The following is a 21507-nucleotide window of genomic DNA, read 5'->3' as shown; positions in this document are numbered from 1 at the left end:
TCCAGAGTGACTCCTTGGCATTTTGGTGTGCTGCAATGCTCCAATGGGATTCCTAATAATAATAATAATAATAATAATAATAATAATAATAATAATAATAATAATAATAATAAGTATCTCAAATACCACCTCCCAGCAGCAAAGAACTGGTGGGATCACAAACCTGCAAAAGTATTGGAAAATGAGCACGCAAAGATACTGTGGGACTTCCGAATCCAGACTGACAAAGTTCTGGAACACAACACACCAGACATCACAGTTGTGGAAAAGAAAAAGTGTTGGATCATTGATGTTGCCATCCTAGGTGACAGTCGCATTGACGAAAAACAACAGGAAAAACTCAGTCGCTATCAGGACCTCAAGATTGAACTTCAAAGACTCTGGCAGAAACCAGTGCAGGTGGTCCCGGTGGTGATCGGCACATTGGGTGCTGTGCCAAAAGATCTCAGCCGGCATTTGAAAACAATAGACATTGACAAAATTACGATCTGCCAACTGCAAAAGGCCACCCTACTGGGCTCTGCGCGCATCATCCGAAAATACATCACACAGTCCTAGACACTTGGGAAGTGTTCGACTTGTGATTTTGTGAAACAAAATCCAGCATATCTATAGTTTGCTGTGTCATACAATAATAATAATAATAATAATAATAATAATAATAATAATAATAATAATAATACTTTATTTTTATACCCCACCTCCATCTCCCCGAAGGGACTCGGGGTTACATGGGGCCAAGCCTGGATAAAACAGCAAACCAAAATAAAATAACATCAGATAATACAGACACAGAAATTAAATTAACATTCTAAACATAGTAAAAATATAAAATGATAATCATAATAAAAATATGGATTTGGCACCCAAGTAAAGGGGATAAAACGAACTGGGTAAAGTGTAACGAGTGGATATTGTATACAAGGTAGTTAAATAAATACTAAATAAATTCCTTCCCAGGTAATCCTCAGAGTATGAAGAGTGATCAGAAGTGATTTCAAATTGCTCAAAATGCCACTTCCAGTTCTTGCCAATGAAAACTGCTGGGGCTGGGGAGGCGCTGAAAGTGGGACTCCAGTCCTTGACACAGGGCAGGTGGACATAGTGATATTCCTAACTCAACATGCCAGGTTTCTTATGTTTGAATGTTCATTTTCCACCTCCAGGGAAACTGAGATTAGATTCAAATTTCTTACCATAATGTGGTGCTGCCAATGAATATTGACAGATGTTTGGTGTCTGGGCTATGTAGATACAGGAGATGAAACATCTGACACTCTTCTTTCACATAAGAGGCCCAAATTGTTTATACTGTCATACATGTGTGTGAATACTGAGGGTTGTTCTCAATTTGCTGGTTATTTTCAGATTTCCTGTTCTAGTCTGCTTGGGGAAAGGCAGAGAAGCCAAGGATTTTGGCTGAATGTTGTCACAGAATATGGACAAAGGACCTGGACCTTAGCTGTAGCTGACAGAAACATTCGTCTAGAAAGGAACTCTTGGAAGGGACATAAAGAAAGCACAGGGTCTAATGGGTTTGTTGCATTTCCTGGGAAGCATTTAGGTGGCAAGACTCAAGTTAAAAACACAGACTAGCTTTGGCTTGACATCACAGCATATTGTGAACCTGACATGCTCAAACAACTTAGTTTTGGTGACTTTGGAAACTTATTGGAAGGCAGAGAGATTAGCTGAATCCATTTATTTTAAATGGCCATTTCCTTGCTTTAAATGATAATGTCACACAATAATTTAACATAGAAGCACCCTCCTGATGCTATTAGATTAGCCATGATGGCTAGCAATAATTGAGTTGGGGATCAAATACCATCTGGGAGGCAAAAGGATCCCCACTTCTGAAATCCATAAAAAGCTGGCATATTTAATAACGGTAGCCTTCACAAAGGATATATTATTCAGCATTACCTGGGACTTTTATGTCTTTGAAAGACCTATTGTTTCAAACTTGGGGGCAGTAATATCATTGTAGGTGGTAAAATTATTCTCTGATGTTTCGAGAACTTCGGAGAGTTGATGGTAACTACCAACATGAAAGCAGTGGGGAAGTATTTTATTCTACACTACTCAGTACAAACCATTATTGTGCAATCTTATCTTTGGACAGGTATTTTTTAAGGCAGCAATTCTCTTTTTAGAGAGAAAGAATTCCTGTAAACCTTCTGCCATAAAACTGACTATAGACCCCATGTAGTCATTTTTCATGAAAAAATATGGAATATCGTTTATGTGATTGCTAAAAGGCCATAAGGCCAATGATATAGTATCTGTTTGATATATGGAAGGTCTGCAGATTTAGTCATTACAATTTCCATATAGATAGAAAGATTGGGGGAAAATATCCACCTACTGCCTTGGAAAGTGGCTGCCCGCTGGGCAGAGAACCGGGAAAGATGAATCAACCAACTGACTTGGTAAAAGGCAGTTACTTGTAGCATAATATTACCAGGGAACTATTTTGTGTTGGTTTATTTATTCAAAATTCACTTCACGTGTTACCATTATTTTAAGCCAGAAGTGGGGATCCTGTAGCCCTCCAAATACTGAAGAACAATTTATTTATTTACAGCATTTCTATTCCACCCTTCTTACCCCAAAGGGGACTCAGGCCGGATCACAGAACATATACACTGCAAAAATTCAATGCTGTTAGACATAAAGGACAACAGATAGAGGTATTATGGGCATTTTTCCAACTTTGGCGTCCTGGAGGTTGTGCTTGATTCCGGCCACAGGGAGGTGCTGTTGCTCCATCCTCTATAAGGAGTCCTCCTGTTCTTTGATTGTGACATTTCTGATATTTCCTTTTATGATGCTGAAAAATACCTCCCCACTTCAGCGGTGCCTAATTTCTCTACTCACCGCTGTTTTCAAACTGCTTAGGTAGACAGTGAGCTGGGCTGAAGGTTGGGTGGTCACCCCGACCCGTGCTTCGAACTGCCAACTTTTCAGTCGGTAGAGATCTTTTGCTACTGGTGATTAGCCAGCTGCGTTAAAGCCCAGCATTTGCTTGACAATTGGCTCTCCTGCCCAGAATTGCTGGCAGTTGCCTTCTAGAAACATTGGTATGATCCCTATTGCTTTTTTGGGTAGTAATTCATTTTGCAAATCTCATGGACTGCCATAAAGGCAAATAAATGGGTCAGAGAACAAAGCAAGGCTGAACTATCACGAAAAGCCAAGATGACTACACTGGGGCCACTGTGCTTTGAACACGTCATGAGACATCATGACTTACTAGAAAAAGCAATAAGGCTTGTTAAAATGGAAGGAAGTACCAAAGAGGAAAGGCAGGGAGACCAGATTACAGAGTGACTCCTTAAGGAAGCCACAGCCTTACGTCTGGGAGACCTGGGCAGGGCTCTTCAAGGTATCTCATTCACTGGGTCCCCAGAAAGTGAAGGTATCTTGAAGGCAAATGGCAAAAAAGTGCTAAGAGGGGTGAGTTTATGCAAGGTCTAGCTCTTCTTTTCAAGGACATTTGTGACATGGAAGAGAGGCCAGATCTCCAATAGCTATTAAACATAGTGTGAAAGAGGAACTTCTGCATGAGAGTTACGGCCTGCTGAATTCTTGCTTACACAGCTATTAATGGTACAAGAGCCTGTTCTCTTTTTTCATGTAACCCAAGAATTTGACAGACTGTTGTTAGCAGAGGACAGACTATCAGCTGCTATAGCAGTCTGGAGTGGGTTACTATTTTACTGAACTATCAGCTGTTGCTTTTGTTAACTTGTCTCTCCTTAAAAGCGATGTATAAAACTAAAGCTATCCCGCTGATCGGCTGGCTGCAATGAGATATTTCACGAAAGCAAGGACATAATTATTAGACACAGAAAATAGTCTCTCCACTACCCACTTCATTGTGGTGCCAACTGTTAATGTGGGCAAGAGTAAGGAAAGCCTTCTGGCCACTCATGATAAGAGGAGGCAACAGAAGCAAAAGCAGGACATCTGTGACCTAGAATAATATGTTTAATTTTGACTTAATTATGTTTAATCGTTTTAAATTGCATTTACATTGTATTTATATAATTTGTTTTAAAGGTTAATTGTGGCACGTATTTGGTTTTGCATAATTTGCGGCATTTAATATTGCCAAAAACTTGTAAGCCACTCGGAGTCCCCCTTGGGGTGAGATAGAGTGGAATAGAAGTAAATAAATAATAGAATAACACAGATTCCATTTTATTTGCTGCAAGACCAGGAGTTCTTCAGCTTCTGTAAATTTCCACCTGTCCTTGTGGGGACTCAGACTTAGGTCCAAAAGCAACTGAAGAAAAAAAGCTGATTTGAAGACTTAGTAAAACTCATGAGATGCAACTGCAAGCAAGACACAAAATTATGACAAGTCAGGAAAAACTAGGAATCTGCATTGTAATAAAAATGCTTTCAAAATAACCTGCTTTATTGCTGCCCAATTCTAGTACTGTATATAACAATCTAATAAATAAAACAGAGAGAGTTCAGGATGGGCAACTGATTAGTCTACTGCCAAAACAAAAAGCACAGCTTGAAGAAGTCATTTTAGATTACAACCTTTGGCCAGAAAAAGACTGGCCAACAACCATGTTGGTTGACAAATGTTGGGTTTTATCATTTAAAAACTGCCTTCCCCTGCCAAAACTCTGCTATAATGAGAAGCAGGTATCAAGAATGCATAGGCTATGGCAGTAAGGCAGGGCCCACATCCCTTTGGGCTGTAAGTGGCTTACCAGAAAATCTCATTGCCATCCTTTGAGGTTTAACATCATTCCATGAAAGCATCACAAAAGAGAAGACTGCACACTTACAGCCCTCTGGATTCTGATGCAGTGCAGATTCCAGCATTCTTGACAACAGGCCATGTTGTTAGGCCTGGTGTGAACCGGAGTCCAACAAAAGTCATACACCCATGGGTTTCCTAGCCCCACTGCTGGATAAAATAAAGAGGTAGATAAAAACTTGTGGAGGTGGAATATTTTTATTGCACCGAAGATACAGTAAACTTTCATGCTTCTTCTCCCAAGCCATAACTAGTTTAATCTTGGATGGGAACAGACAATCTGCTCTGTTTTAAGACTCAACATTAGATTCAGTGGTGACCATCTGAGGCATAAAGTAAGGTTGAACCCAATTGTTCTAGGAATCATGGCCAGTGTAACAGGTGAAACCCCTCTTCTGCCTTCTTACAGCAGACAGGAACTGCAGGAAGTAATATTGCTCTAATACACACAAAAGAATCCAGAGTAAACAGTAGGTGAGTACTATAACTCAAAAAGTTACAGAAGCACTCTCCTGTTGTTACTTTTGGATCTTATGACACCAGGGCACACAAGTAGCAGCCATCTCATTCATTTTGGTGTTGCATTAAATTTTATGGTACCGACTTCTGTGCAGTAACATGTAATAGAGAATTTTGGCAAAGTGCTGTTTTCCCTCTCTCTGCAGGGTGAAAACATACACTTGATACATGGCCCCTTTGATGAAACTCCCCTTAAAGTGCAGACCCCTGTATCTGGAAGGGATAGGAGATGCAGCCTCAGTACAGCCAGCAATAAACAAGATTACATCTGCTTACAGTTACAAGTACATTCTTCAGAGGAAAGGACTATTTTCCCCGAATTACATACATGCACATGCATGCATTCATAAGACATCGAGGTTGAACTCAGGCAAAAAGGTACCCTCTATGATTTTAGTGTATTATAGGATGAGGTAGTAGATCTGTCTTAATTTCAAATCTAATCACTGATCATTCCTGGCATTCCCATTGCTTACGAAAATATCTGGACTGCTGGCTATGAACACCATGGCTATGAACAGCAGCAGTGGACTTCAAACATGGGTCTATTTATCTAGCCATTTAATCTGCAATAAGCCTTGCAATCTGGGTGCCAAATCTTGCAAGAGAAGATACTATAGAAATGTGCCCCGGAACATATACAGAATGGCTTTTCCTTAAAAGCTAGATCATTGCAAGAGAATATGGAAAGGTGTCCTTGAACATATAAAGAATGGGTTGTTCTGCATGTTCCAGAAGCATTCTCACCTGACGTTTCGCCCACGTCTATGGCAGGCAACCTCAGAGGTTGTGCGGTATATTGGAAAACTAAGCAAGCGAGGTTTATATATCTGTAGAAGGTTCAGGGTGGGGAAAAAACTCTTTGTCTGTTGGAGGCCAGTGTGAATGTTGTAATTAATCACCTTGATTAGCATTTCCCTGCCTGGGGGAATCCTTTGTTTGGAGGTGTTAGCTGCCCCTGATTCATGTCTGGAATTACTCTGTTTTCAGAGTGTTGTTCTTTATTTGCAGTTCTGACTTTAGTTTTTTTAATACTGGTAGCCAGATTTTGTTCATTTTCATGGTTTCCGCCTTTCTGTTGAAATTGTCTACGTTTGTGGATATAGCTTCTCTGTGTAGTCTGACATAATAGTTGCTAGAGTGGTCCAGCATTTCAGTGTTCTCAAATAATATACTGTGTCCAGGTTGGTTTATCAACATGGAACATGGCCATACAGCCTGGAAAATGCACAATCCAGTGATTCCGGCCATGAAAGCCTTCGACAACACATAAAAAGAATGGCTATTCCCCAATAAGCTAGACCATTGCCTGACATTAATGCAGCATTCTCAGTTCTCATGATCTCTTTAAACAGGTAAAACAAGAGCTCAGCATGCAGCATGCTCTTGAAACTCCACAATGCATGTCACATACTTCAAAGTGCAACAGAATAATTTTAAACTTTTCTTTTCTTTTTACAAAAATAACCCAGCAAGAAAGCAAAAGGTATTATAAAAAAACATCTTGTTCCAAATGCAAGAGATTCATTGTGTGGTATTACTTCTGTGTTCAAACATAAACAGTATTTTAAGACAGTTTTGCCCCTCATTCCTCAAAGAAAGAAAAAAACAGCTAAAAGAAGCCACAGCCACAGCATGTAATATACATGCTTTGGAAAAAGGGAAATGTTAAAAGCAAGATTCTCCCTCCCCTAACACACACACTTGCCCAAACAGTTACGAGTAAGGTGCAGTATGGCTCAGAATTACATGCTTGTGTTTTAAAAGATGTGTTCTTGAGGGCAATGTGCATCCAGACAACTACCACGGAGTAAGCAAAAACCCTGGAGTTTCTGGATTATCTGTGCAGCATCAACAATTGTGCCCCTGGATGCTCCCATAATCCCTTGCCAAAATAAGTCTTCTTGTGCTCATGCCTTCTGAACATGCGATACTCAGGATTAGGGAAAATGCCAGGAGCCAGACCATTCGGAACCCAAAGTGCTGGTTGTAACCATCGTAGGGGCCTCCTACTCAGTCACACAGGTTTGGGCCTACATGTGGGGGGACCTGCACCCCCGACTCCCAGTTCCCTGAGATGCTTGCAGGCACGTTCAGCACAAAAGGTTACATGCAGCCCAGCCTTGAGGTGTAGCCAAGCTTCAACCTCTTCTCTTAGCCACTCAACGGTTTTTGAATCTGGAAAGACAGAAAAAGACAGGTCAGAAGGCTGTTTGAACATCAGAGATTGGAGGTGGCTCAATTCCCCTCCCAAAAAAACAAGGCTGAGCCCTACCTGGGTTTCTCAGCAGGGCCTTTTGATTCTGTTGCTGAAGCTGGAGGAGGAAACTGTGTGCCAGTATCACCTCTTTGGCATGCTCTTCCTGGGCACGCAAGGTAAGGGCATCCAGAAACTCTGAATTGTTGGATGTGCTGCGGTAGTACAACATATGCACCAACTCAAGAGAGTGAATGTTTCGCCGCTGGCCAAAGACCTTGAGGGAAAAAATGAGAGTGGGTGCACGGATCTCCCATTTCACTGAAAGCCAAGTCTCCCAGAATGGGAGGGCTTGCACAGGAGATATACCAATAAGGAAGAGGTATATCTCCTGTGCAGTAGGACACATGGGCACATGAGTGTCATAGTGATAATGGCAGGATGTGTTTGTTGCAATTTCTAAGTGAAGTGCCCATCAATCTTATGGCAGGACGGATGAATATTTTTGCAAAAGACACACTGCAATACATTATTAAGAGAAGATGAAGCTAGAGATTTTAGACAAATTGATCAGCCATATCTTGGAAACACTTTAGTTGTGGATTCCTGCATGGCAGGGAAATGGATGAGATGGTCCTTGCAAAACCATCCAAGTCTGATCTTTGGCAACTCTTAACTTCTATTCCTCTTTTTGTCCTTTTGCATTGGCCTTCAACTTTGTGCTTACTATGTGCTTTTCATGATTTTGCTAGCAAAGTGCCCATCAATAAGAGGAATGGGAAGAGGTAATGCTTGTTATTGCAAAAGCCCACATTGTGGGATGAGAGTGCAACACATATGATGGGAGAGAAGTGTCTCTTTAGAGACATAAAGTAATATAGAAATAATAATGTTTATAGCAGTTTCTCAGTTTAATTTGTGAGAAATTTGAAGAGAACAAAATGACACTCAGAACCTCCCATATTGCTTATCCCAGCCCTGGAGAATGTCAATGGATAGAGGCTGGAAAATAAATACTTGGGAGAATTACAACTCTGAATGCTTCATTCCTTTGAGGCAACATTGGTTGGGGCACTCTCTGAGTCGTAATACAAAAAGGCAATTCTGACATGCTCTAGTGCAGGGGTCCCCAAACTAAGGCCTGGGAGCCGAATGCGGCCCTCCAAGGTCATTTACCTGGCCCCTGCCCTCAGTTTTATAATATAATATATTGTATATACATATAATGTTGATAATAATATTATCATGTTATACAATATAATACTAATAATAATACCATATAATAATATTAATTATATGTTATATATTACATATAATATTACAGTATAGTGGTATAGTTCAATATAGTAATATATAATGATAATATTGTGCTAAGATAATAATATAATATATTGTATGTACATACAGCTGCTCTGAGTCCCCTTCGGCGTGAGAAGGGCAGGATATAAATGTAATAAATAAATGTAGTAAATGAATAAATAAATAATTTTAGACTTAGGCTCACCCAAAGTCTGAAATGACTTGAAGGCACACAACAACAATAATCCTATTTAACTTGACTGTCTCATTGGCCAGAAGCAGGCTCACAATTCCCATTGAAATCCTGGTAAATTTATGTTGGTTAAAATTGTTTTCATTTTAAAATATTGTATTGTTCTTTCATTGTTGTTGTTGTTTTGCACTACAAATAAGATATGTGCAGTGCGCATAGGAATTTTTTTCAAATGATAATTCGGCCCCTCAATAGTCTGAAGGATTGTGGACCGGCCCTCTGCTTTAAAAGTTTGAGGACCCCTGCTCTAGTTAAAGGATATACATACCTTCCAAGCACGGAAGGCCATTAAAGCAGCGAAGAAAATCAGCAGTGTGGTCGTGCCAATCTTTAGGTCAGAAAGTACCACCATCCCAACATTGACAAAGACGGCCAAGCCGCTCACAATGAGCATGGTGTTGAGAAGGGCCCTGTAGAAGATAGAGGTGCGGACTTTGACAGCCGGCAGCAACTGCTCCAGGCCTTCCAGGGGAATGTCCTTAAAGCATTTCAGCATCAAGTGGGCATTCTTAATGCGTGCAGCCACCACCACTCGCTTGAAGTATAGCCTAGATGGAAAGAGAAAAAAGGTAAGAGCATCAGAACACACCAATACATGAAAAGTTGTTTTTTTTAAAAAAAAAGACTCCCATCATGTTAAGAATCCAGATTATTCATCAAGAAACTGATCTCTGATCAAAACGTACCAGTTCAAAAAAGCAGAATTTATATTTGTCCCTGAGAGTAAGTAATCCTAAGGTTTCTACAAAGAGAAATCCCAGGTATTATGAAGTTTTTCTGAAGAGTGCACTTCTTTCTATCCTACTTTTCCCCACAAAGAGCTCGGTATTATTTAGTATTCATAAAATGCAATCCACAGCTTCAAAAGGCTCTCATGGACATTATCTCAGTAATCCCCACAAGCCCATATTCAGCTGCTTCTCTTCACTGTTCAGCTACAAGCCATGCCAAAGCAATAGACAAGGCATGGCACAAGGCTGCAGAACAACAGAGGAGGACACACTTTGCTTGTAGGAAGATACCAATCCTGTGTATCTCCAGCAAGAAAGAGGTGAAATATGGCCAGGAACAGCAGAGAGCTATTGCCACTCACCAAATTTAGGATTTTGAAAAAAAGACCATATTATATGAATGTCTACAATATCAAATGAGTTAAATATTTAAACAAAAGGGACTAGGTTCTGTGCATGTGGCTGGCCTAGACTCTGGGCAATTCTCTGAATCCCTTTCTTTGGTCCACCCTACATTCTGAGTCTTGTGGGAAATAGGACAAATCTAAGTTTTCAGTAAGTGTCTAAACATACCAAGACAGTACTGCAGAAGGGTGCTCAGATTTTCATCACAGAGCAATTCAGTCTCTCTGTTGCTGCCAAACAGTAATCTGTGGACCACAGACTGTGGACAAAGATCTCAAGGTTGCAAAAGATACCAGGGAGACAATTTTTCTTGCCTGTCTGCTGGAATCCGAGTTGTGCCAAAGAATCCTTTCTTTGGGAGTGGAATGGTTGTTGACACACGCAGAGGTCCCATCCGCTGGCCGAGAGCCCAGAATCTCATGTATTCATACTGATCCAGATTTACTGTCACCTGCAGAAAGGAAGTCAGGCCTGGCATAAAAATACAATTGCTGTTAGAAACAAGGGTTCTCAGCAGTTGCTTTCACACCATACAATTGAAGCACTTCAATAGCACTTCAAAAGTCATGGAATCCGGGGATTTGTAGGTAGTTTTTTTCAGATTTTTCAAGTTCTCAGAGAGAGCTAGAATTCTATAAGATACAGTTATGTCAGTTAAAGTGTTATTGAAGTGCTGCAGTTGTGCGGTATGAAAGAGAAGCTATTTTCATCCACCATTGCAAGGTATATTCCAAGCTTAATATAAATGTCTTTTCCCCAGTTTGTTTATTTTTATGTTAATTTCTCTCACATAAAAGTTCAAATCCAACAATGTATTAATGATGAGAAAAACAAACTTTGTGCATAAAAATAGCAAGAAAAATAAACTGCAAGGAGAACAAAGCCCTGTGTCATATAGAAAAATAAAGCAAATGACTGAGCAGTGATAAACTATAGCATGTTGGGCACTGCGGATTGCTGGATTTGGCCTGATCCAACAGAGCTCCTCTGAAGTAAAACAAAAATTAATGTATGTACATAGTTCTTATTATTTTAGAGCTGTGCTGTTATCTTGGATTTAAGTAAACATGAAAAGCCTTTGGTTCAGCTCTGCCCAACCTATTTTTGTGTGTAAAATACTAGGTGTGGTAGGCTACATTTCAGAGGAAGGAACTGGCAAAACCACTCTGAATATTCCTTACCACCTAAGAAAACCCTGTTAAAGTAATGTAGTTGCCACGTTGACAAGCAACTTGAATACACACGCATTCTTCACTAGTCAGACGATTCCAATGTTTACCAAAGTAATGAAAGAGGGTTTAAATTGTGGGAAGAATCCCACTTCAGATATGAGAAATCTGGAGAGCAGAAGTGAATTTTGATCTAGGTCTGGAAATGGAGTCAATTGGCCTGGCCTGGCCTACACACGCAGCAGCATGTAGCCTGAAGTGATACAGTCCTTCAACCAGAGCCTGGAAAGCTATTTCTTTAAAAGTAAAATATTATGTCAGGATAGAATGCTTCTGGAACATGGCCATATAGCCTAGAAAGTTCACAACAACCCAGTGATTCCGGCCATGAAAACCTTCGACAACATATTAAAATATTATGTAATTTGATGCTTAAGGCACCAAATAGTAACTAGTTATTTTATCATTACACATTTTTAAAAATCAGCATATTATAGTGATATGTTTTCTTTTTTTTAAGTTGTTGGGGCAAATAAAAGAATGACACAAAATTAAAAAAATTAATTCCACTCTCAAACTTATTCTAAAATACATAAAGTAGCTCCTTAAGGCCAAGTTCTAAAACAGTAATGAGAAAAAGTTATTTCCCTTCTTCAACACATCTCTGACATTATTTCCATTCATTACACTGTATCTGAACCATGGATCTGTTGGTAGTGACTATATACCTTGTAACTAATTACATCCCAGCTCTGCATGTCGCTGCTTCTTGAACTTTGTTCCCACCTCATTTACACATGGATGAGGTTTCCTTCAAGTTGCAACGCGCTATAGTGATGAAGATGTGGCTCTCTCCAACAAAGCCTCACCTGGACAATATCCTGAGGATGGTGAACCACAAGGGCATAGGCCAGTGTTTCATCTGACAATCTGTTGAAGTTGGCCTGGTCCAGCAGAGGTTCCATCTTGGCCAAGACTTCCTGTTCTAATGCTAACCGCTCAGCATCTGTCAAAGACAATTCCTGCAATGTGTCCCGGTCAGGATTAATAGGTGTGTAGAGAATCTAGGAATTGGGAAAAATACATAGCAGTGCTGGTTAGTATTGTTTTTTCTATCCTTAACCTTTTGACAGATCTATATTATAGCCAGTATGTGGCACTTTCGATCCCTAGTCTGTCTGCTCATTCAACCACACGCTGCTTCTCCACCTTTCTCTTGGTTGACTCAGTGCCATGTAGCAGTCCATCTTGCATTTGCATGTTTTAAAAAGTCTGCGTTGTTTTTCGACATTTACAATTATCATCAGTGCCCTGATCCCTAACCCATCAAACAAGTGGGGGAGACCTGTATTAATGTGTCATCGTGTTTATAACTGGCCTGATTTATTGGTGAAATGGAATTCCATGCAGAAGGGAGAGATCTTAACTTAGGTCTCCCATAGTGGATGCAGAGAAAACGAAGCTTCTTCTTCTAGATCAGCATGAAAACTAAGGTTGAGCGACAAAGACTGAAGGACAGCTTTGTCTTCTCCACCATCCTGATGGGTTTCCCTGCTAGCTACAGAGAAATGCAAGCCTATTATTTGTATTGCCAACATGAACATTGAGTACACTAGCAGAAGATAGGCACAATGACCCACCTATCCTCTGCCAGTCCAGTTTGTAGAAGCCATATCCACTAGGATATGTTTTAAAAAATGGGCTAGTACGTCATTGGCCACTGGCTTGAGTACTGGATTAGGACTTTGAGAAACTAAGGTTCAAATCTCCATTCAGCCATGGAAGCTCATTGGGTGACCTCCAGCAAGGCACATTCTCACAGCTATAGAAAAAGGGCAATAGCAAACCCTTTATGACATTAAAAACTTCTTGCCATTGAAACCCCTCTTTAAATTTTAGTTTACTTGTAGGCACATAGCAACAATACAAGCACCCACAACTTCTAGTTCGAACTATGAGTTGGAGGCTACTTGAATGCTGAGTGACTAGTGTATACTAGTATATAATACCAATCACAGCATCCCTTTTAGGTTCCATTACAACTACTTCAGGAGCCCCGGTGGCGAAGTGTGTTAAAGCACTGAGCTGCTGAACTTGCCGACCGAAAGGTCGCAGGTTCAAATCCCGGGAGCAAAGTGAGCGCCCACTGTTAGCTCCAGCTTCTGCCAACCTAGCAGTTCAAAAACATGCCAATGTGAGTAGATCAATAGGTACCGCTTTGGCAGGAAGATAACGGCTCCATGCAGTCATGCCGGCCACATGACCTTGGAGGTGTCTACGAACAACGCTGGCTCTTCAGCTTAGAAATGGAGATGAGCACCAACCCCCAGAGTCAGACATGACTGGACTTAACGTCAGGGGAAACTTTAACCTTACTACAACTACTTCCCCTTAAATTTTTATACACAGAAGAACAATTAATTTTGAAACACCACTCGCATTTGCCATTACCGTTAACTGGTCTCGGACAGCATGGTAATGGCGTAGAAGGGATGAATCCACATGAGAGACAAACGACAGGAACGATTCTCGATCTGTGCGGCTAGAAGAGTGGAACTCCTGGCAGGAGGAGAAAAAAATCAGCACCGCTGAGCCCATAAGAGGTCAGAAGTCAGTTTTATACAGAAAATTCCATGCGTCATACAGAATTATAGTTGTTTATGTAAAAGGGTGCCTTACGCAGTTCTGAGATATTATGATCTCTGGTGCATTGCCATTTTTGATAGTCTTTCCCACTGCTTAAGAGATCTAATTAAGTAGCAAAAAACCCTTATTTTTTTCTTTAAAGTCTGTCTTGTCTTAAAAGTGTAGGAGTCACATTCTCTTTTCTGATGCCCATTAAACCCAGCAGTACACTAAATGAGAACATGAGCAAGGACACCTTTGGTTGGTTGCTCCCAGACCAAGCAACTCTCTATCAAGAGAAGCCAGGCTGACCTCCTCATTTATGTGGGGTTATACATTATTATATATTACTCAAAGGGGAGATTTTTAAAATATTAAAACATTAATTCTATTCCATTTTATCTATTTTTACTGTTAGTTGACTTAAGTGTTACTTTTGGCATTTGTAATATAGAGTGAGTTTCCCTTATCTGAAATGCTTGGGACCAGAGGTGTTCTGAATTTTGGATACCTTGGAGATGAGACTCAAGTCTAAATATGAAATTAATTTCTCTTTCATATACTTCTTATAAACAGAGCCTGAATATAGTTTTATTTAAAAAATATTCTTATTAATAAAGTTTGTGTACACTGGCCCACTATAAAGGAAAGGTTCCCACTATTTCAGCCTTTTGGAATAGTTTGGATTTCAGAATTCCAGATAAGGAATCCTCAACTTATAATTATTCTTCTTCTGATGGCTTCTTCTGGGATTTTCAGAGCTTGTAAAGCTATAGCCTCCCGAGATTCCATTGCATTGAGCCATGTGTTCATTCTCTAGTGTAGACGCACCTATAATGGATTGAATTAATGCAGTTTGGCACCACATTAACTGCCATGGCTTACTGTTATGTAATAATGGGGGTTGTAGTGATACAGTGCTGAAGAATGCTAGTGCACCACCAAACTACAATTCCCAGGCTTCAATTAGAACATTGAAAAATTATTCTCTATTGGACAGATAAAAATTATTGTTTTTACACAACCAGCTCTCAATGAAGTCAATGGACTCTTGATCTGCTTTCATCATCTAATATAAATTAATCTCTCTTTCACTGATTTGGTTTAATATAACAAAACACACGTGGCATCCAAGAAGTGTTAAAAGGGGGGTAATTATTATTCCTGTTCTGAAACTGAGCACCAGATTGTTTCTGACTCTAGGATGGAAGTAGCTTTGATGGAGAAAAAATGAAAGGTATGTTAGACAGTGATGACAAGTTAAAACACCTTCTGTCCCAAAGTAACATGTTTCATTATGTGCATCTGAATAAAACATGGAGAGCAATTTTTTTCATTTGTTTCTCACCAACAATTTCTGCTAACTATGGAAAGCAGCAACACTTCCTGGGTGCTAGCAATTATTTTCCAATTTTGGAAGCAATTCCACAATTTCCTTCATTCTGTCTAAGACCTTCAAGTGTGTTTTGACAACTTCAAAAGCCAGAACATTAAGGAAACACTGCAAGATGGTACTTCTACACCAGGCATGGGCAAACTTTGCCCTCTAAGTGTTTTGGACTTCAACTTCCATAATTTCTAACAGCCGGTAGGCTGTTAGGAATTGTGGGAGTTGAAGTTCAAAACACCTGGAGGACCAAAGTTTGCCCATGCCTGTTTTACAGTATTGAATTAATGCATATTGACACCACTTTAACTGCCATGGCTCGATGCTATGGAAGCCTGGGAATTGTAGTTTGGTGGTGCACTAGCATTCTTCAGCACTGTATCACTACAACCCCCATTATTACATAACAGTAAGCCATGGCAGTTAATGTGGTGCCAAACTGCATTAATTCAATCCATTATAGGTGCGTCTACACTAGAGAATGAACACATGGCTCAATGCAATGGAATCTCGGGAGGCTATAGCTTTACAAGCTCTGAAAATCCCAGAATTCCATAGCATTGAGCCATGGCAGCATTTCTATCATGTCAGAAAAGACTTGAAAACATACTGCAAGTCGCTTCTGGTGTGAGAAAATTGGCCATCTACAGAGACATTGTCCAGAGGATGCCCGGATGTAATAGCTGGGAGGTTTCTCTCATGTCCCCGCAGGCTATAGCTGATGCTCACCCCGTCTCGCAGATTTGAACAGCAACCTTCAGGTCAGCAATCCAACCTCCAGGTGAGCAGTTCAGCTGGCACAAGAGTTTAACCCTGTGGTTCTCAATCTGTGGTTCCCCAGATGTTTTGGCCTTCAACTCCCAGAAATCCTAACAGCTGGTAAACTGGCTGGGATATCTGAGAGCTGTTGGTCAAAGCATCTGGGGACTCACAAGTTGAGAACCACTGGTTTAACCCATTGCACCACCACAGCTAAAATTGTGACAAACGGTATTAAATTACAATAGTGTTCCTAGCTTTGTACTAGGAACCTGTGTGGTCTCTGAGATCCGCTGGGGAGGCCCTCCTCTCGCTTCCGCTGTCTCAAACACGGTTGGTGGGGACAAGGAAGAGGGCCTTCTCGGCGGTAACCCCCCGGCTCTGGAACTCCCTCCCGAGAGAAATTAGACTAACCCCCACTTTGGCCACATTCCATAAACATCTGAAAACCTGGCTATTTAAATGTGCATTTGATTAAATTGGCATAAATTGACGACTGTCCCTTACCTCCACCTAGACACAACTACTGCACTTCTTGTGGTCCACATTCAGTAGAGGTTTATAAGATATTGTAGACAGACATTTGCCTTGCCCCAGTGGAATATGTTCATGGAGCCTAAATAATAGTTATTGTTTCAGTATGTTTTAATGTATTACCGGTATATGTTTTATGATTTTATGTTTATATGTTTTAAATGTATTTATGTGATTGCATTTTATTGTGTATTGCTGGGCATGGTCCCCATGTGAGCCACCCAGTCCCTTTGGGGAGATGGGGCAGGATATAAGAATAAAGTTATTATTATAATTATTATTATTTCCACAACATGTTCACGCATTTCCAGAATTCGTCAGACGTATACCTTCACGAGAGCATCAACCAGCTGATCCTTGGAAAACGGGATGTATCGCTCCCGATAATCAACGGCCCAATCTTGTGGCTCCGTTGGCTTCCACATCTTCCGATATTTCACCATCTTGGCAGCCATGGAAGCCTTGCCTCGAGAAGGCAAAGTGATAACCCCAGCCCCAAGGGCTAACCGTGCCAAACACAGCATTTCTAGGAAAGTCCAAAGGTCAAAACTGTCAGAAAACAGCAGTGTCTCAAAGTATTTGGCGCCCGTGGCTAAAGTTCTTTTAATAATCGACCTTAATTTGCAAGCAGGTGCACCTGTCATAAAGCTTGGCTCGGAGACATTATTGCAGCGCCCATGTCCTTCCAAGCAGCCAGATCAGAGATCATTTAAGGCTGAGCCAAAACAGAAAGACCTGGGATTTGCAAGGCAAAGGACACTTGCGACCTGGCTTTTGCTGAAACAGCTGTCTCCAAGGGCCCAGGTTGTGATGCAGCACACAGCCACCCCTCAGAAGCCCAGATGGCCCTCTCCCAAAATTGTATATTAACTAGACAGGATGCAAGGGGTGAAAGTTTACAGAATACAAATGCACCAAATTGGTTGGACTGATGAGGCTGAAAAGGCAAGTGCTGGCATCCATTTACCCAACCAACTTACAGATTAAGCAGTTACTTCTTCTTCTTCGGGCAAGTAAAAAAATATATAAAATTCACCTTCGGCCCGATTCTAGCAAAGAGAAGCCACTGAAAAAGCAACAAGCCCTAACCTTAAAATAGACAAGGACTGACATTGACCTGTCTGCGCATGCGCAAGATTTCTGGTTCCCCTCTTCCGCCCTTTTCCTCTGATGGCTCTCCAAAGCGTCTGCCCGCTTTTTCATTGCGTAATGCGCATGCGCGACTGGGTATCGCTTGGGCGCCCGTCTCGTTGTGGCTACATAACATTGTATTATTATTATTATTATTATTCAAATAGAGTTCTAAAACATAGTTCTTAGTGGGTTTATTATAGTATTGTACATCGTGGCAGACTTTTCCTTAAATAGCTTGTCACTACTAATACTATGCTTAAGTCACTAAGAGAAAAAAATCTTGAGAATTGCGCAGGCGCAATGCGCTCCCTTTTCACCACGTTCTTTTTAAAAAAATCTGCGCATGCGCACATGTCCCAGCTTCCTTCTCAAACTGGTATAGAAATAGGCCTGGAAATAGGTCTGCCAAGTTGGACTGCGGCCGTCGCGCATGCGCAGATCGCGTGCCCAAACCGCGCTCCCCCCCCTCCTCCCCCCGCCAGTCTTAACCGTTATTTTCAACTGACATCAGCGGCAAGTTCCAAAAAGTGACGTAAACAAACTTCCAACCAATCAGGCCTCGAGTTCTCTCTTTCTCGCACTCGCGCCGGGCGGGGGGGGGGGGGGGGGAAGGGCGATCTGTGAAAAAGGCGGGAAAATTATATAGATGTGTGTTAAGTGGATTTTCTGAAGGGAATCCATCAGCTGAGAGGCACCAATAGCAGTGTAATGACATTGTTCTCTTGTTTCTCAGCTGAAGTATATGTCCAAAGTTAAGCCCCTTGAGATCACCCTGAAAGACAGGACATAGGAAGCATCTACATTGTGTAATTAATTCAGTTTGACACCACTTTAACTGTGCCAGTTACATCTACAGGCCTGCACAAAATTGGGCCCTCCAGGTGTTTTGGACTCCAACTCCCACCATTCCTAACAGCCTCAGGCTGTCTTTTTCCACTTTTGAGTGGCTGAGGGGGGAAAGGAAGGGGCCTGAGGCTGTTAGGAATGGTGGGAGTTGAAGTCCAAAACACTGGAGGGCCCAGGTTTGCCCATGCCTGGTATATGCAGTCCTCATATAGTATAGTGAGAAACGCTTGTCACTCTGAGGCCAGCTATCCTATATCTTCAGAACAACCCTTTGGGAAAGTTAGGCTGAAAGATGGAAATTAATCAAATGTGGCAGTTCAGGTCCTTGAACTCATCCCTCCCTCCTCTAGTCTCAACACTACACTGACTTGTATTTAAAACAAGAAATAAAGACGCAAGAGATTCACATTTAATCATGGTGTTTAACATACAGCTCACCATGTTACTGTCTGTGGTGAAGTAAAAGAGTCCAGCTGAGTGGCTAATTTCTTATTGCCTTCTTGTGAAGAGAGAGGAGAAAGGTTCACTCCGGGTCTATTCAGCGGAGATAATGAAAACAGCGGGCATAAACTTTATAATGAGGCCAGGGAACATAACCTGTGTAATGTTTCATTGTTTAATGAGGACTAAGCTGGGAGCGCGAAGCTTTCGTGGACATAGATTGTTTTCAAACAGAGGGAAATGCCAGATTTGTAAGGAAAGCGGTTACAATTTGGCATGAAACATAATAAGTTGATTATGGCTAACTTAGCGACTTGGGGTTCCCAATGGGTGGAGTGTATCATTCAATAAAATGCTGTCCCTCTTCATCACAATATATGTTGATGATGTATTGTCGAAGGCTTTCATGGCCGGAATCACTGGGTTGCTGTGAGTCCTACGGGCTGTATGGCCATGTTCTAGAAGCTTTCTCTCCTGACATTTCGTCCACATCTTTGGCAGACAGCCTCTTAGGATGCCTGCCAAAGGTGTGGGCGAAACGTCAGGAGAGGGAGCTTCTGGAATGGCCATACAGCCCGAAAGACTCACAACAACCCAATGTTGATTATGGCTAACTTAACTACTTAGGGTTTTCCATGGGTGAGATCTGTCATTCAATACACCGTTGTCCCTGTTTACCATATTCCTGAGGAAATACTCAGATTTCTTTACTATGGCAATAGAGTAAATGTGTGAAAATATTCAAATCTATGACAAATATTTCAGGTCATCCGGACTTGAGCACATGTCACATCATTAAAGACCCTCAAATAGATAAGACTTAAGCCAACTCCCCAAAATAGCACATTCTGTAGTTTGCTCTTCCTAGTTCAGATAATACTATATAACAAAAATAAACATTTTTTTTGTTCCTGGTTTGAAAGTGTTATTTCCTGTTTAATTGTAGAGTACTCACTTCAAAAGTAGTTGTTATACTCCAGAAACGGTTTTTGTGGCAATTGGTTGAGACTTGTTGAGATATTCATTGAAAAGCTGTAGCTATAGCAAAATGTGCTACAGGATATCCCGCAACAACAAAGTTTTTGCAGTTTAACAAACTTTTCCTATGTTTTTATGATATAGCCAATTAGGAAATGACATTTATAAACCAGGAACAAAAACTGTGTTACATAGTATAATTATTTTAGAAGCACCACATTTAAGATGATGGTTGCCAAAAGCTGCTAGTCCTTTTTATGCCACCAAAAGAACTGCATAAAAGTTCAAGTTATTTAATAAGTTATTCTCACTGAAAATAAAAATCAGTAAAACAAAAGTCCATGTCTTTTACAATTAAAGGGAGGAAAAATAGTTTCTTTAAGGTGCCATGCATTTATTACTTCATAAAAGGTTCTCTATTAATATTACTATCGCATTAAGAAATGTAAATTGTAAGCTGCATTTCTACTCAGAAGTAAGTCCCGTTGAATTCAATGAACTTGTGTAACTTGATGTTCAAGTATATTTTACTAGAGTTAGGTTTAAATGACAATCTACCAGCAGAAAAACTAATACATTCAATTATCTGGGATTGTGCATACTATAATAATAATAATAATAATAATAATAATAATAATAATAATAATAATAATAATAAGAAGAAGAAGAAGAAGAAGAAGAAGAGGGGGAGGGGGAGGGGGAGGAAGTTGTTCTGGAACACAACACACCAGATATTGTGGAAAAGAAAAAGGTTTGGATCATTGATGTTGCCATCCCAGGTGACAGTCGCATTGACGAAAAACAACAGGAAAAACCGCTATCAGGACCTCAAGATTGAACTTCAAAGACTCTGGCAGAAACCAGTACAGGTGGTCCCGGTGGTGATCAGCACATTGGGTGCCATGCCAAAAGATCTCAGCCAGCATTTGGAAACAATAGACATTGACAAAATTACGATCTGCCAACTGCAAAAGGCCACCCTACTGGGATCTGTGCGCATCATCCGAAAATATATCACACAGTCCTAGACACTTGGGAAGTGTTCAACTTGTGATTTTGTGAAATGAAATCCAGCATATCTATCTTGTTTGCTGTGTCATACAACAACAACAACAACAACAACAACAACAACAACAACAACAACAACAACAATAATAATAGGCTTTGTTTATATTTCCCCCCCATCCCCAAAAGGACTTGGGATGGTTTACAACAGAGAAAACACAGTGTGCACAATAATATCAACAACTAAATTAACAAAATTCATCAACCTACATATACATACTATGGTATATTTTTGTAAAGCAGATTTTAATTGGCTTGACTTTCATTTTGTCTCAATGGGGAGATTAGAGGTTGATGACTGTAGCCCCTTCCACACTGTCCCTATGTCCCAGGATCTGATCCCAGATTATGTGTTTATCCCAGATTATTTAGCAGTGGAAAC

The 21507-nt window shown here is 40.6% G+C and overlaps 2 protein-coding genes across 6 annotated transcripts in view; one reads left to right on the top strand and one right to left on the bottom strand.

The window, feature by feature from the left end:
• Nucleotides 1–4962: 4962 nt before the first annotated feature.
• tmem143 (transmembrane protein 143) lies at nucleotides 4963–18341 on the bottom strand. Its single transcript, XM_003225853.4, has 8 exons — nucleotides 17642–18341; nucleotides 16991–17187; nucleotides 13808–13915; nucleotides 12226–12420; nucleotides 10502–10638; nucleotides 9320–9599; nucleotides 7578–7776; nucleotides 4963–7480 (listed from the first exon to the last, which is right to left on the bottom strand). Exons 2-8 carry the CDS (start codon nucleotides 17183–17185, stop codon nucleotides 7320–7322), a joined length of 1275 nt encoding a protein of 424 aa, XP_003225901.1. The 5' UTR covers nucleotides 17186–17187; nucleotides 17642–18341; the 3' UTR covers nucleotides 4963–7319.
• Nucleotides 13837–21507, top strand: part of syngr4 (synaptogyrin 4) — a 24098-nt gene continuing 16427 nt past the window's right edge. Inside the window, exon 1 of one of the 5 annotated variants that reach the window (XM_062957749.1) lies at nucleotides 13837–13959. The gene's annotated coding sequence lies outside the window, so the exon portion shown is untranslated. Of the gene's footprint in view, nucleotides 13960–18397; nucleotides 18602–19014; nucleotides 19334–21507 lie in introns of those variants that run through there. The other 4 variants (XM_008118434.3, XM_062957751.1, XM_062957753.1 and 1 more) reach the window with 4 other exon arrangements.

Source organism: Anolis carolinensis, chromosome 6 (assembly GCF_035594765.1).
Source record: "Anolis carolinensis isolate JA03-04 chromosome 6, rAnoCar3.1.pri, whole genome shotgun sequence".
NCBI classification, from domain to species: Eukaryota; Metazoa; Chordata; class Lepidosauria; order Squamata; family Dactyloidae; genus Anolis; species Anolis carolinensis.
This window is presented reverse-complemented; position numbering and strand designations above follow the sequence as displayed.

What these genes read in the sequence shown, in the direction of transcription:
- tmem143 (XM_003225853.4), bottom strand. Translation starts at nt 17,185, where the DNA reads ATGCTGTGTTTGGCACGGTTAGCCCTTGGGGCTGGGGTTATCACTTTG. An exon ending in CTGTCCGAGACCAGTTAACG is followed by an intron (nt 12,421 to 13,807) that starts GTAATGGCAAAT and finishes CCCAATTCCTAG; the next exon opens with ATTCTCTACACACCTATTAA. An exon ending in ACTCGGATTCCAGCAGACAG is followed by an intron (nt 9,600 to 10,501) that starts GCAAGAAAAATT and finishes CTTTCCATCTAG; the next exon opens with GCTATACTTCAAGCGAGTGG.